Genomic DNA, 17,381 nt, shown 5'->3' on the forward strand with positions numbered 1-17,381 from the left:
AAATATAAGAATTATTTATTTAACAGAAATCCTCGCTTTTTTGAACGAACACCATGAAAAGAAAAAAATCAAACGGCTTAGAACAACAGAGCCCCTCAAACCCCGTAAAGCCATTTTAAAAGGTATAACAATTATTTATTTAATAGAAGTCCTCGCCTTCAATTGAACGGAAAAAATATAAGAATTATTTATCTAACAGAAATCCTCGCTTTTTGAACAAAAACCATGTAAAGAAAAAATCACACGGCTTAAAACAACAGAGTCCCTCAAACCCCGTAAAGCCATTTTAAAAGGTATAACAATTATTTATTTAACAGAAATCCTCGCTTTCAATTAAACGGAAAAAATATAATAATTATTTATTTAACAGAAATCCTCGCTTTTTGAACGAACACCATGTAAAGAAAAAATCACACGGCTTAAAACAACAGAGTCCCTCAAACCCCGTAAAGCCATTTTAAAAGGTATAACAATTATTTATTTAACAGAAATACTCGCTTTAAATTGAACGGAAAAAATGTAAGAATTATTTATTTAACAGAAATCCTCGCTTTTTTGAACGAACACCATGTAAAGAAAAAATCACACGGCTTAAAACAATAGAGTCCCTCAAACCCAGTAAAGCCATATTAAAAGGTATAACAATTATTTATTTAACAGAAATCCTCGCTTTTTGAACTGGAAGTTATTAATGTAGTTGTTAAGCAGAAAAATACTTCATCAAACTTTTATATCTTCGCTCAGGGTTGAATGGAGTTATGGCTAGGGGGATGAGTCCTAAAACCATCTGAATTCATTGTGAGGAGGAGTCATAAAACCCCTGGAAGTAATTGCGGGGAGGAGTCATTGAACTCTCGGTAACTAATAAATTCATTAAACTTCCCAAAAAATCACACGGAATATCCTCGCTTTTTGAACGAACACCATGTAAAGAAAAAATCACACGGCTTATAATAACAGAGCCCCTCAAACCCCGTAAAGCTATTTTAAAAGGTATAACAATTATTTATTTAACAGAAATCCTCGCTTTTTGAATGAACACCATGTAAAGAAAAAATCAAACGGCTTAGAACAACAGAGCCCCTCAAACCCCGTAAAGCTATTTTAAAAGTTATAACAATTATTTATTTAATAGAAATCCTCGCCTTCAATTGAACGGAAAAAAAATATAATAATTATTTATCTAACAGAAATCCTCGCTTTTTGAACGAACACCATGTAAAGAAAAAATCACATGGCTTAAAACAACAGAGTCCCTCAAACCCCGTAAAGCCATTTTAAAAGGTATAACAATTATTTATTTAAAAGAAATACTAGCTTTCAATTGAACGGAAAAAATGTAAGAATTATTTATTTAGCAAAAATCCTCGCTTTTTTGAACGAACACCATGTAAAGAAAAAATCACACGGCTTAAAACAATAGAGTCCCTCAAACCCCGTAAAGCCATTTTATAAGGTATACCAATTATTTATTTAACAGAAATCCTCGCTTTTTGAACGAACACCATGTAAAGAAAAAATCAAACGGCTTAGAACAACAGAGCTCCTCAAACCCCGTAAAGCCATTTTAAAAGGTATAACAATTATTTATTTAATAGAAATCCTCGCCTTCAATTGAACGGAAAAAAAATATAAGAATTATTTATCTAACAGAAATCCTCGCTTTTTGAACGAGCCACGGCTTAAAACAACAGAGTCCATCAAACCCCTTAAAGCAATTTTAAAATGTATAAAAATTCTTTATTTAACATAAATCCTCGATTGTTGAAAGAACAATATTTAAATAAAAAATCAAAACGGATTATAAAAACAGAGCACCTCAAACCCCCGTAAAGCCATTTTAAAAGGTATAACAATTATTTAATTAACAGAAATCCTCGCCTTCAATTGAACGGAAAAAATATAAGAATTATTTATCTAACAGAAATCCTCGCTTTTTTAACGAACACCATTTAAATAAAAAATCAACCGGCTTAAAACAACAGAGGCACTCAAACCCCGTAAAGCCATTTTAAAAGGTATAACAATTATTTATTTAACAGAACTCCTCGCTTTCAATTGAACGGAAAAAATGTAATAATTATTTATTTAACAGAAATCCTCGCTTTTTTGAACGAACACCATGTAAAGAAAAAATCACACGGCTTAAAACAACAGAGTCCCTCAAACCCCGTAAAGCCATTTTAAAAGGTATACCAATTATTTATTTAACAGAAATCCTCGCTTTTTGAACGACCATCATGTAAAGAAAAAATCAAACGGCTTATAACAACAGAGCCCCTCAAACCCAGTAAAGCCATTTTAAAAGGTATAACAATTATTTATTTAATAGAAATCCTCGCATTCAATTGAACGGAAAAAATATAAGAATTATTTATCTAACAGAAATCCTCGATTTTTGAACGAATACCATGTAAATAAAAAGTCACACGGCTTAAAACAATAGAGTCCTTCAAACCCCGTAAAGCCATTTTAAAAGGTATAACAATTATTTATTTAACAGAAATCCTCGCTTTCAATTGAACGGAAAAAATATAAGAATTATTTATTTAACAGAAATCCTCGCTTTTTGAACGAACACCATGTAAACAAAAAATCACACGGCTTAAAACAACAGAGTCCCTCAAACCCCGTAAAGCCATTTTAAAAGGTATAAAAATTATTTATTTAACATAAATCCTCGCTTTCAATTGAACGGAAAAAATATAAGAATTATTTATTTAACATAAATACTCGCTTTTTTGAACGAACACCATGTAAAGAAAAAATCACACAGCTTAAAACAATAGAGTCCCTCAAACCCCGTAAAGCCATATTAAAAGGTATAACAATTATTTATTTAACAGAAATCCTCGCTTTTTGAACTGGAAGTTATTAATGTAGTTGTTAAGCAGAAAAATACTTCATCAAACTTTTATATCTTCGCTCAGGGTTGAATGGAGTTATGGCTAGGGGGATGAGTCCTAAAACCATCTGAATTCATTGTGAGGAGGAGTCATAAAACCCCTGGAAGTCATTGAGGGGAGGAGTCATTGAACTCTCGGTAACTAATAAATTCATTAAACTTCCCAAAAAAATCACACGGAATATCCTCGCTTTTTGAACGAACGCCATGTAAAGAAAAAATCAAACGGCTTAAAACAACAGAGCCCCCTCAAACCCCGTAAAGTCATTTTAAAAGGTATAACAATTATTTATTTAACATAAATCCTCGCCTTCAATTGAACGGAAAAAATATAAGAATTATTTATATAACAGAAATCCTCGCTTTTTGAACGAACACCATGTAAATATAAAATCACACGGCTTAAAACAACAGAGTCCCTCAAACCCCGTAAAGCCATTTTAAAATGTATAACAATTATTTATTTAACAGAAATCCTCGCTTTTTGAATGACCACCATGTAAAGAAAAAATCAAACGGCTTAGAACAACAGAGCCCCTCAAAACCCGTAAAGCTATTTTAAAAGTTATAACAATTATTTATTTATTAGAAGTCATCGCCTTCAATTGAACTGAAAAAATATAAGAAGTGTTTATCTAACAGAAATCCTCGCTTTTTGAACGAACACCATGTAAAGAAAAAATCACAGGGCTTAAAACAACAGAGTCCCTCAAACCCCGTAAAGCCATTTTAAAAGGTATAACAATTATTTATTTAACAGAAATCCTCGCTTTCAATTGAACGGAAAAAATGTAAGAATTATTTATTTAAAATAAATTCTCGCTTTTTTGAACGAACACAATGTAAAGAAAAAATCACACGGCTTAAAACAACAGAGTCCCTCGAACCCCGTAAAGCCATTTTAAAATGTATAACAATTATTTATTTAACAGAAATCCTCGCTTTTTGAACGAACATCATGTAAAGAAAAAATCAAACGGCTTAGAACAACAGAGCTCCTCAAACCCCGTGAAGCCATTTTAAAAGGTATAACAATTATTTATTTAATAGAAATCCTCGCCTTCAATTGAACGGAAAAAAAATAAGAATTATTTATATAACAGAAATCCTCGCTTTTTGAACGAATACCATGTAAAGAAAAAATCACACGGCTTATAACAACAGAGTCCCTCAAACCCCGTAAAGCCATTTTAAAAGGTATAACACTTATTTATTTAACAGAAATCCTCGCTTTCAATTGAAAGGAAAAAATATAAGAATTTTTTATTTAACAGAAATTCTCGCTTTTTTGAACGAACACCATGTAAAGAAAAAATCACAATGGCTTAAAACAACAGAGTCCCTCAAAACCCCTTAAAGCCATTTTAAAAGGTATAACAATTATTTATTTAACAGAAATCCTCGCTTTTTGAACGAACACCATGTAAAGAAAAAATCACACGGTTTAAAACAACAACCATTTTAAAAGGTATAACAATTATTTATTTAACATAAATACTCATTTTTGAACGAACACCATGTAAACAAAAAATCACACGGCTTAAAACAACAACAGAGTCCCTCAAACCCTTTAAAGCCATTTTAAAATGTATAACAATTATTTATTTAACAGAAATCCTCGCTTTCAATAGAACGGAAAAAATATAATAATTATTTATTTAACAGAAATCCTCGCTTTTTTGAACGAACATCATGCAAAGAAAAAATCACACGGCTTAAAACAACAGAGTCCCTCAAACCCCGTAAAGCCATTTTAAAAGGTATAACAATTATTTATTTAACAGAAATCCTCGCTTTTTGAACGAACACCATGTAAAGAAAAAATCGAACGGCTTAGAACAACAGAGATCCTCAACCCCCGTAAAGCCATTTTAAAATGTATAACAATTATTTATTTAAAAGAAATCCTCGCATTCAATTGAACTGAAAAAAAATAAGAATTATTTATCTAACAGAAATACTCGCTTTTTGAACGAATACCGTGTAAAGAAAAAGTCACACGGCTTAAAACAACAGAGTCCCTCAAACCCCGTAAAGCCATTTTAAAAGGTATAACAATTATTTATTTAACAGAAATCCTCGCTTTCAATTGAACAGAAAAAATATAAGAATTATTTATTTAACAGAAATTCTCGCTTTTTTGAACGAACACCATGTAAAGAAAAAATCACACTTTCTTAAAAAAACAGAGTCCCTCAAATCCCCGTAAAGCCATTTTAAAATGTATAACAATTATTTATTTAACATAAATCCTCGCTTTTTGAACGAATACCATGTAAAGAAAAAATCACACGGTTTAAAACAACAACCATTTTAAAAGCTATAACAATTATTTATTTAACAGAAATCCTCGTTTTTGAAGGAACACCATGTAAAGAAAAAATCACACGGCTTAAAACAACAGAGTCCCTCAAACCCCGTAAAGCCATTTTAAAAGGTATAACAATTATTTATTTAACAGAAATCCTTGCTTTCAATCGAACGGAAGAAATATAAGAATTATTTATTTAACAGAAATGCTCACGTTTTGAAGAAACACAATGTAAAGAAAAAATACAATCACACGTCTTAAGACAACTGAGTCCCTCAAACCCCGTAAAGCCATTTTAAAAGGTATAACAGTTATTTATTTAACAGAAATCCTCGCTTTTTGAACGAACACCATGTAAAGAAAAAATCAAACGGCTTATAACAACAGAGACCCTCAAACCCCGTAAAGCCATTTTAAAAGGTATAACAATTATTAATTTAATAGAAATCCTCGCCTTCAATTGAACGGAAAAAATATAAGAATTATTTATCTAACAGAAATCCTCGCTTTTTGAACGAATACCATGTAAAGAAAAAATCACACGGCTTAAAACAACAGAGTCCCTCAAACCCCATAAAGCCATTTTAAAAGGTATAACAATTATTTATTTAACAGAAATCCTCGCTTTCAATTGAACGGAAAAAATATAAGAATTATTTATTTAACAGAAATTCTCGCTTTTTTGAACGAACACCATGTAAAGAAAAAATCACACTGGCTTAAAACAACAGAGTCCCTCAAACCCCGTAAAGCCATTTTAAAAGGTATAACAATTATTTATTTAACAGAAATCCTCGCTTTTTGAACGAACACCATGTAAAGAAAAAATCACACGGCTTAAAACAACAGAGTCCCTCAAACCCTGTAAAGCCATTTTAAAAGGTATAACAATTATTTATTTAACAGAAATCCTCGCTTTCACTTGAACGGAAAAAATGTAAGAATTATTTATTTAACAGAAATTCTCTCTTTTTTTAAAGTAAAAAATGTTAATAAAAAAACACACGGATTAAAACAACAGAGTCCCTCAATCCCCGTAAAGCCATTTTAAAAGGTATAACAATTATTTATTTAACAGAAATCCTCGCTTTTTGAACGAACACCATGTAAAGAAAAAATCACACGGCTTAAAACAACAGAGTCCCTCAAACCCCGTAAAGCCATTTTAAAAGGTATAACAATTATTTATTTAACAGAAATACTCGCTTTCAATTGAAAGAAAAAAATATAAGAATTATTTATTTAACAGAAATCCTCGCTTTTTGAACGAACACCATGTAAAGATAGATCCTATTTTAAATTGACAATACTTATCAAACATCACTTGTGTATTATACAGATCATATATCTCATTACCCCTTTTTAAATGTTAATCAAATAATTCTGATTATAATGTCCGATTTTATGTCAGCTTTTCAAAATGTTTGTATTTGGAACTCTGTCAGTTAACACTAAGCTGTAAATTGGGAAATACTTTCGCAATAACAATAGGCTTAGCAGCGACTAAATCTTATTGTCGGAGACAATTCAATCAGATCACAGTAGTGAAAATGGAGTACCTTTTCGCAAATTGAGTTAGCTTCTATTTCATAGACAAAATATTTGAATTCCTTTTATTCAAATCATCTATCAAGTTATCAAAAAATATATGAACTAGAAATCTGGTCTGTAAATTGTGTCAGAAAAACTTGTCCTTAATTAACGTAAAGACCCACAATAGCATAGGAAGGAACGTAAAGTACGCGCTGGTTTTAAAATTCAGGTTTATCATAATTACCCCTTTTTTGCAAATGCTAAACAAACAAAAAAAAACTTGTCTGTACGTCAGAAAAACTTGTCCTTAATCAGCGTCGTAGAAATGTTTAGCTATAGGACCGGTATTGCGTAAATCTCTTGGCAAAGGTGTAATGACCTGTACAAATGTTTACCCATAGGACCGGTATTGCGTAAATCTCTTTGAAAGGTGTAATGCCCTGTAGAATAGAATACCTACCAGAAAAACCTGATTAGTACAGGGGCCCAAGCAAAATGGTACTTCTTAGTCTACTAATCAGTCTATCAAGAAGCACATCGGTAAAAAAAAGAGATATACCGGTCTTAATTGTGAACTTTTATAACTGCTGAAGGTCACTGTATTAATTAAGTTCTTGTTAGTGAAATAATAAGTCCAAAAAACAGGTGTTTACACTCTGAAGACTGGCAATGGAAATTTAATGTCCCGAGGGAATTTGAAATAGCCAGAAAAATGATAATCCGCTTATGAAAATAAATCCAAAATGAAAGTCCACAGGGAAATTTCACAGCTTGAGCAGGGTTATATCCGAAGAATTTATGGTGTTAACACCACGGAGTCTGAATCAATACTGATTTATATGTTCTCCGGAGCTGGTGCATCTCTGTCCAGCTTTGGATGATGGTTGAGATAGGGAATGAATATACTGTTTGAATTTATCTACAGTGGTACAAAAAAAAAAAAAAAAAAAAAAAAAAAAATTTTATATTCGACAAAAACTTTATGAAAGTTATAGAATTTAGACAACCACCACCGGTCAAACCGTATATTGTCGGCCAACACTACCATAGGACTACAGAGAAGAGCACAGGGAGAGACTTTACAATGTCGTATTTTATCCAAAAAAGGAATATTTAAATAATCGTTTTTTTTCATGTTGTATATACTTCTAAATAGAATAATTACTAATGCTTTCATTACTTTGCAGCCCCTTTCCCCCTTCCAAAAAGGAAGATATAAGCCACTGTAATATTTCTGTCAAAAGTATGTGAAAATACTATTAAAAAGACCATATATTACAGTATCTTGTGACAGCGTAGCGGAAAACTGCGATTCCGAAATACTGAATACCAGGTAGGATCCTACTTGTCGCAAGGAAATACTTTAACTGATGCCTCAATTTAATTTTTTTTTCATCTCTTTGAACCATTTTCTTATATTTGTTTTTATCTAGCTCGAGATGATTTTGTTGCGTAAATACATAAAACAAAATCTTATGCACTACCATTTATTTTTTTCCACATTTGTCCGAAGATATGATTTAGCTCTGCCGAGAAGAAACAAGAGCTTTGTTCTACAAGAACGCCTAGACACATTTTCATATGTTCCTAATTCGGGATTTATTATTTACAAGTATTATCATGTAGGAAATATCATGTAGGAGGGTCGGTGGATCTTTTTACGAAGATGGTCTTTTTATTCATTACCCCAAAAACCAGGTGCAATGCTAATTTTTATTTACATGTTATGTTTCAGTAGGCTTTACGAAAACGCACAAGCAGAACCAATGGAATTTATCGAGGTTTTCCTTAAATTATATGTATTCTTATAATATTTTACTACTGTAATTATCTATTTAGTAAAATCTAATTAGCTAAATATTCATTTCCCGATTCTCTACATAAGGAGAAAAAAAGAGGAAAGTAGTTTGAATAAAATGAGAGATTTTTGGAAAATCGAAGTGGCCTATTCAGTGACCCATCCAATGGGCCTAGTCGCCAATAGGGTTAGGCTCGATTTTGAAGAGTTTCATAATGACTTTTGAATTTTTGCAGCTAATGTTTATGACAATATCAAAAATCTTAATCAAATACTATAGATAACTACAATAGCAGAGGGGATTTGTGGTTGTTCTTAGTGTTGAAGATCGAGTTTAAATCACCATGTGGCAGCACATTTCAAATTCTAGCAAATATTCATGTCTCCAAGTTGTATTATTTTGGTTTTGTTGACACAAACAACTAACCATAGCTGAAAACATTGAATACAAAATTTTACAAAGAAATCATTTGAGGGTTTACTTTAAGTATCATAGGAACTTTCTTAGAAGTTGTTATATCTTCTAAATCTTATGACCTGAAATTAGAAATTTGGAGATTTTCATAGCATCGTGATAGAAAGGTGACAATTATCCATATTCTTTAAACGATTCCACCGTCTTGCTTCCTCTTTATGAGTTTGCTCAACTTTGTTTGAGACCTTGCCACCTGGGTAAACATTATCCCATGCTGAACAACTCCCTTTTTTACTAAATAGTCTCTTATTTAGGCCTTTAGCCAGGCATCAATAAGAAGGTATAAGGATTTGTTGCCCTTTGCCCCCTAGGTGATGAAAAAACCCTTTTACAGGGGTATTTTTGCTGAAAACATCTTTTTTTATGCTTTCTTCTGAAGGCTAAAAAAAACGGCAAATTTACAACCCCCCCCCCTACATATTGAATATTTTCTAGTTAAAATAAGTGTTTGAGACCCAGAGACCGAACCTTGCTGTAGAAACACACTGGAGGGACTTTAGTAGTTAAGAAGCGTCGTTAATCCGATTACTTTTTTTCACAATACTTACTGGTACTTGCTTCCTCTTTATGAATTTGGTCAACTTTGTTAGAGACCTTGCCACCTGGGTAAACCAACATCCCATGCTGAACTACCATTTTTACTACATAGTCTATTATTTAGGCGTTTAGCCAGGCATCAATAAGAGGGAAAAGGATTTGTTGCCCTTTGCCCCCTAGGTGATGAAAAATCCCTTTTAGAGGGATTTTTTGCTGAAAAACAGCTTTTTTATGCTTTCTTGTAAGGGCTAACAAAACGGTAAATTTACACACACCCCCTAGATATTGGATATTTTCTAATTAAAATAAGTTTCGACTAGTCCTAATATTCCTCATATTACCTGACACCCTCTCTCCTCCCCATGTAAAACATAAAAACAGAAGACTGAAATGTGGGACAGTTAATTGGAATTGCGTCATAGCAGGTATTTACTACAGTATTGGTCCCGCGGTTCAGATGGTATTGAGATACCATCTCAATATTAATCCAAAAGAATAAAGCTATTTTAAATAGGTAATACGCTGCAACGAATATCAGCGACAGTCGAAACTCATTTTAGTTGGAAAATATTACATCTATTTAACCGGAAATCGAATTAAAGGATATTTCCAATTAGCATATCAACATCACGATATTTTAATAGTAGTCCACAGGCCAGAAGAATAATTTTGTTAAGTTGAACCCAATAAGCTGAATGCAAGCAAAAACTGAACGAGATATTCATACATTTTAACTTGATGAAGTAACTTCTTCTGGGTCCCACCCTATGGGACAGTCATGGAGGGAATAAATGTCGATACCAACACAGGGTAATAATGGGCTCTGGGATAAAGACTGAGGTTAATTTAGTTACATACTTATTTGTTCATTTCACAACAAGCGATATCGATTTTTCGAAGCAAAAGTATTAGTTTTAGTGTGCATAATACAGGTTATTAAAACTGACAATTTTACCGATCCTTCAAATACGACATGAAAAATATCTCTTCTGCTATCTAGCATAATCACGCAGCACCAAGGATGGCTAAACGGCAGCACTGAAAATTTTTGACACAGATCAAAAACCATACAAGATGCACCTGCACAATAAAAACCTTCATACATGCACAATGACAAATATTTCCAATGAAAAACTAAGTAGCAATTGAAACTATGGCTCTGACGTATGTGCTCGGAGTCTAAATACGCGCTATGAAATGGGTTTCATGTTTGGAAAAAGATTTCACTACTGGTATATACTTATACTGTGCTACTATATCAATAACTGCACGGCAACTGATGCTATTTTGACTAGCCAAATGGATTTATTCATTGTTTATGGTTAAAAAAATTAAATAAAACGAATACCACTCTCATTTCTCGCTTCTCAAAAAAATTTTATTATCTATAAAATGCCTAATACAAAAGATAAAATTGAATACGAAACCCTCAAAAAAAAAAAAAAAAAAAAGAAAGAAGAAACACAGGCACTAATTTAGCCAAAAAAGAGAAAGAAATGAATGAGGGGAGAGTAGAGAAAGGAACTGGTTCTAAAAATTATCTAAACTATTTACCTCAACCAGCCACAGAAACGTCGTAACTATTTATTGATAGAAAATAAAAACATGAGAGTATTTTTCTACACTAACATCAGTTGATACTCGACTAATTCATGAAATTGGAAGTCAGCATTTGTTTCTCTTAGAAGTCACGTCACAATAATTTCCACAAAGCTACGAACTTAGAGCATAATTCACAATTCTGAAGAAAAAGAAAGAAAAATCCTCGAGTATTCAAGATTTTGGAGCAGAAGTCCAAACAGTCAAGGCTTATAAAGATGAAAGGGTAGAGAGGTCTAAAAATTGTTCCTCATAGTTCACAAAAAAGGTTTATTTTGGGGAGAGAGGCCTAAAAATTGTTCCTCATAGTTCACAAAAAAGGTTCATTTTGGGAAGAGAGGTCTAAAAACTGTTCCTCGTAGTTCACAGAAAAGGTCCATTTTGGGGAGAGAGGTCTAAAAATTGTTCCTCAAAGTTCACAGAAAAAGTCCATTTTGGGGAGAGAGGTGTAAAAATTGTTCTTCATAGTTCACAGAAAAGGTCCATTTTGGGGAGAGAGGTCTAAAAATTGTTCCTCATAGTTCACAGAAAAGGTCCATTTTGGGGAGAGAGGTCTAAAAACTGTTCCTCAAAGTTCACAGAAAAAGTCCATTTTGGGGAGAGAGGTCTAAAAATTGTTCCTCATAGTTCACAAAAAAGGTTGATTGTGGGGAGAGAGGCCTAAAAATTGTTCCTCATAGTTCACAAAAAAGGTCCATTTTGGGAAGAGAGGTCTAAAAACTGTTCCTCGTAGTTCACAGAAAAGGTCCATTTTGGGGAGAGAGGTCTAAAAATTGTTCCTCAAAGTTCACAGAAAAAGTCCATTTTGGGGAGAGAGGTGTAAAAATTGTTCTTCATAGTTCACAGAAAAGGTCCATTTTGGGGAGAGAGGTCTAAAAATTGTTCCTCATAGTTCACAGAAAAGGTCCATTTTGGGGAGAGAGGTCTAAAAACTGTTCCTCAAAGTTCACAGAAAAGGTCCATTTTGGGGAGAGAGGTCTAAAAATTGTTCCTCATAGTTCACAAAAAAGGTTTATTGTGGGGAGAGAGGCCTAAAAATTGTTCCTCATAGTTCACAAAAAAGGTCCATGTTGGGAAGAGAGGTCTAAAAATTGTTCCTCCAAGTTCACAGAAAAGGTCCATTTTGGGGAGAGAGGTCTAAAAATTGTTCCTTATAGTTCACAAAAAAGGTTTATTGTGGGGAGAGAGGCCTAAAAATTGTTCCTCATAGTTCACAAAAAAGGTCCATTTTGGGAAGAGAGGTCTAAAATTGTTCCTCATAGTTCACAGAAAAGGTCCATTTTGGGGAGAGAGGTCTAAAAATTGTTCCTCAAAGTTCACATAAAAGCTCCAATTTGGGGAGAGAGGTGTAAAAATTGTTCTTCATAGTTCACAGAAAAGGTCCATTTTGGGGAGAGAGGCCTAAAAATTGTTCCTCATAGTTCACAGAAAAGGTCCAGTTTGGGTAGAGAGGTCTAAAAATTATTCCTCATAGTTCAGAGAAAAGGTCCATTTTGGGTAGAGAGGTCTAAAAATTGTTCTTCATAGTTAACAGAAAAGGTCCATTTTGGGGAGAGAGGTCTAAAAATTGTTCCTCATAGTTCACAGAAAAGGTCCATTTTGGTGAGAGTGGTCTAAATTGTTCTACATAGTTCACAGAAAAGGTCCATTTTGGGGAGAGATGTCTAAAAATTGTTCCTCAAAGTTCACAGAAAAGGTCCATTTTGGGGAGAGAGGTCTAAAAATTGTCCCTCAAAGTTCACAGAAAAGGTCCATTTTGGGGAGAGAGGTCCAAAAATTGTTCCTCATAGTTCACAGAAAAGGTCCATTTTGGGGAGAGAGGTCTAAAAATTTTTCCTCAAAGTTCACAGAAAAGGTCCATTTTGGGCCAATTTACACTGATTCTAAAACTTCTACTATTTTTGCAGTACTTGCGGGTCAGAGTGCCTGCTTTAGCACACAAATTGACACTTAGTCTTTAATACCAATCAGAAAATTTTTTTTTTTGGTTTTCAGGTGATTTACCGTTCTTTAATTCCAATCAAAAGCTGACCATATCCCAGCTCAGTACCAGCATGCAGATTAAGTCCAACAAGTCCCCCTGCTCTCACCATCAACACTGGCTGCACAACTTTCATAACTATCTTATGTAATTACAAGCATTTATCAGTTTCTGGTGATGGTTACAAAGTAGGTTACTTATTAAAACTAGTTTACCAGCAGCACTGAATTCATCTGAGGCAAACTGGCGGAAAGGCACCAAAATTGTCTGTTTTCAAAACCTCAGATTTTGCTTCGCATTTCAGAAGTGATTAATGTTCAAATGCAAGGGTATTGGCATAAATTTAGTAACGAGATGAATAAAGAGGAAAAAGATTGACATTAAGTAAAGAAAAAAAAGGATTGCTATAAACTGCATCAAATTGTGGATACAGTACAATAGCTTTACCCACATTATTCTACACAAAAATGTTCAATCCACTTTTTCAGACATTACTGGATACCATCCTTCGAGAATCGAATTTTTCGAGAATTTAAATAAGAAAGATCCGTTGAAACTAATGTGCAGCATAATATTCATATCTAAGTAACAAATATCCATCAAAAATTAGCGTGCTGCTAGATGGAGTAAAAGAAAATTGAGGTAGTTTCTGAGTAAAGGGTAAATCTGCCTCATCAAATGCTACGATTCTGTGATAACAAAGACCTCAGAATCCGATAAATAACAAATAACACTATTTTAAGGGATATTTTTTGGCGTTTGCGTTAACAAACACTGCAGTCGATGGCTTTGTAAGTCAAGGTGGTTAATATCTATTTTTATTTATATACTACGAAATATTAGTTCATATACCGAGAACACCGCAGAATTTGTTGTGCTGCTTTCCCTTTATACTCTTTCTAGAAAATTTTGTGGATAATAAATGAAAAAACGTGCCCCCCCCCCAAAACCCCTATAAAAAGCATCGCTAATCTGTTTTTAAATTTAATTGTGGCCAGTGAAGCAATGCAGCGATTGAAAATCTATCTTACCAAAATCCGTCATTAAAAAATAACAATGCAAATGTGGCTGATTTCGAAGCTAACACATCACAGTTTATAGGGTAAGAAAAAAAAAAAAAAAAAAAAAAAAATTCATCTATATCTCACGTTAAACCCGCACATCATCAGTGCGTAAACCTCATTGCCTTTTTCAGCTCTTCAAGACAGGCCTCAGCTTCCTCAATATATTCTTTGTTATTCATTTTCTTCGCCAGGTTGACCCCTTTAGCACAAGCATCCCTTGATTTTTCGTAAGACTTATTTTGCATGTAGATACTGCCCAGATTCACATAGAAAGCAGGCATGTACTCTGACTGAATTTTTTCACCAACTGAAATCACATCTTTCATTTTTTCTTCAGCTGCAGCAGCATTGCCTTTCAAAGCAAGAACAGAAGCCATGTCATTCAATAGCACTAATGATTGCTCATGCTGGGGCCCATGCACTTTAATAGAAAGCTCATAAGCTTTCTGGAAATTAGCATTAGCTTGATCAAGCTTCATATGCGCCATCAAGTAACGAGCATACCAATCTAAACATAGACCAGTTAATAAAAGAGTGTCTTCATCACTTGCTCCCTTGGCAATTTTTTTATTCATAGTATCAATGCAAAACTGAAAGCCCTGTTCCGCTTTTTCATTTTCTTCTAGCATGCCATAGATACTGGCTAGTTTTGCACTGACATGAACAATTTTGTTATGGTCTGGGTCAACGCCATCTCCTATAAGGCGGCCTAAAAAATAATATAAAAATTGAAATATTTATGGGGACGGGAAATGAATACACAATCTAGCTGTACGAAAACACGGACATGTCACAAATAAAAATATCTTATCAACAAAAGTAGTTATTACCACTGGAAACAATTTAGAACAAGTTAAATGCTACCAAATTCCAAGTCAAAGGAAAAAGATCATATTTGCTAATTTTTGAATACTTAGGTATTAAATGCTACCAAATTCCCAGTCAAAGGAAACAGAGAATATTTGCTAATAACTATGATTATTTAAAAAGACAATGTCTTGATTTTCGGATATAGACGCAAAGAAGAGAGCCTTGCTACCGTTCAATAGCACCAGAAATGAAAATCGCTCAGAAATACAGACATTTCCAAGAGAAACACAGTAAGTTCTAATATAATTTTTTGCTGTTTTAACTACATCGTTAATAGTTAAGGTTCCAAAGTATCAATCTGACGTGAACTAATCGTCACCGAAGCGCCCAAAAACCGTTAAGATATTTTGACCCCCTCCACAACCTCAAAAACTGATCTCCTTGAAAAAAATGTCAAGTCCATTCGTTTATGACCCTAAGACTATTCTTGTATTCCACTTGTCAAAGATAATTTTTCTTCTTTTTTAGCCCCTCCGTTTAAGTACCAATAGGCACATTTCCATAAATACAGCTTTCAATTCTCTTTTTAGAGATTGTCCCTTCTTATTTGTCCGTGTTGGAGAAGTCAACGATTTTTAACAAAAACATTGATGTAGACAGTAGGAACGAACCTTTATTTTCTAAAAAAAAAAGAAACAAAAAAAACATAACAAAACATGTTTTTCAGACGAAAATCAGTAAGAAAACCTGTTTACCGAGATTTATAAGCTAAAAATTGGACAAAATACGTTTCAGACTACAATAGTTGGTATATATTTTGACTATGATTAAATAATTACGACAGTCATAGTAACTTTTAAAATCTGTGTGAGAAAACTGATGATGCAAATTTAAGGCATAACAGTATTTCAACCCTGACGACTTTAAAATTCGTGTTGATAAACAAGAAAAATGACAGAAAACAGTTAGGATAGCAAATTTGTAGAAGTCATGAATTACATGAATTACAGTCAGGATCATATCATACAAACAGTCTTTTTACATTTACAATCATTCATAACAATTCTTTTTTACATTTTCATGATCATATAATAATCTACTGCCCATGTTTATTTAAATTAGAAACATTGGTTTATTAAAAACTTTATCTCAAACTGAGTTTAAAAATGAATATATCTCACTTGTTCTTATAGGCTATAGAACATTCAATGAATTTATCTCGCTTTCTAGGGCTGTAATGAGAGACAGGTTGAGATGGCTAGGGCGTGTTCTGTGGATGAAGGATGTCACATTGCCAAAGATTGTCCTTTTTGGTCAACCATCTAAGGCCAAACGAAAAGTAGGTCACCTTCCGTTGGGGTGGGAGGATTTAATAAGGAAAGATTTAAGGGAAATGGGAACTTCCTGGCAGGGTTAGAGACGGAGGCTTTGAATAGATTGGGATGAAGGAGGAGCGTGCGTAACTGCATTGGCCTTAGGCGGCTTGGTGCTGCAATGAGTAGTTAGTAGTAGTAGTAATAGTAATAAATTTATCGGTATCCAAAATACTTACCGATCAAGTCTCTGAATATCTTTTCTGCTTTTCGATAATTATGCGTATCAAAAGCTATGTTCGCCATCACATCGTAAATAAACGTAATGCCATTTTTGTCATGTAAGTCCTGCGCTAATTTCAAAGCAACGTGCAACAGTTTCTCTGCTTTAATTGCATCTCCTTTCTGAAATACCATGAAAGTCCCTATTATTGATCCAGAAGTTCTACATTAAGAAAAAGTACTCAATAAGTAATGTGTTTGTAGTAACGACTTACACAGAAATGTGTATGAACCGTTCAGAGACCCTGGTATCCACTGTTGTTTTGAATTTTAGTATGAGAAAACTTGATTGGCTCATCAGGATAGAAAAAAAAATCGTTCGAAATATTTTCCAGTTTCGGAAATTTTATGATCGAGAGTAATCATTGTAAAACTTTTATTGTAAAAATTATTTTAGATCACTTAAAAGCGCTAGAAACCTAGTTCCGTATATATTTTATATTAAATATTGATCTCAAAAAGGTAGCTTGGATTCAAAATCCGTTTTGTATTGATTTAAATGAGATTGATTTTCTTTTATTTATGTTATTGCAACAAATTCAATTTTGATGAGAAATAGGGCATATAATTTTTGTAAGTATAATAAAGACAACTTTTCAACTTTAGTGGAATTTTTTATCTTAGATCTTTGTATATTTTTAAACGAATTCTAAAACTATATATTTCCATGTGTATATGTACATTGTTACCTAATAAATGAATCATCAAAAATATTTATTTGTCTTTCAATTATACTATGGGGTCGCCAGGAAACTTGCATTCATAAATGGAGT

At 33.2% G+C, this 17,381-nt stretch overlaps 1 protein-coding gene across 3 annotated transcripts in view; it reads right to left on the minus strand.

Moving 5' to 3' along the window:
• Ttc19 (tetratricopeptide repeat domain 19) overlaps positions 1-17,381 on the minus strand; it is a 157,103-nt gene that overhangs the window by 87,411 nt on the left and 52,311 nt on the right. For 2 of the 3 annotated variants that reach the window (XM_089089702.1, XM_089089703.1), the window contains 2 exons: positions 16,566-16,731; positions 11,809-14,912 (listed from right to left, as the gene is read on the minus strand). The exons of the other annotated variant lie outside the window; for it this stretch is intronic. In XM_089089702.1, coding sequence (XP_088945828.1) covers positions 14,305-14,912; positions 16,566-16,731 — 774 coding nt within the window. In that variant the 3' untranslated portion in view covers positions 11,809-14,304. Of the gene's footprint in view, positions 1-11,808; positions 14,913-16,565; positions 16,732-17,381 lie in introns of those variants that run through there. 3 annotated transcript variants of the gene reach the window in all.

Source organism: Artemia sp. Qi Xiang Cuo, chromosome 5, assembly GCF_049724085.1.
Source record: "Artemia sp. Qi Xiang Cuo chromosome 5, ASM4972408v1, whole genome shotgun sequence".
Lineage (NCBI taxonomy): Eukaryota > Metazoa > Arthropoda > Branchiopoda > Anostraca > Artemiidae > Artemia > Artemia sp. Qi Xiang Cuo.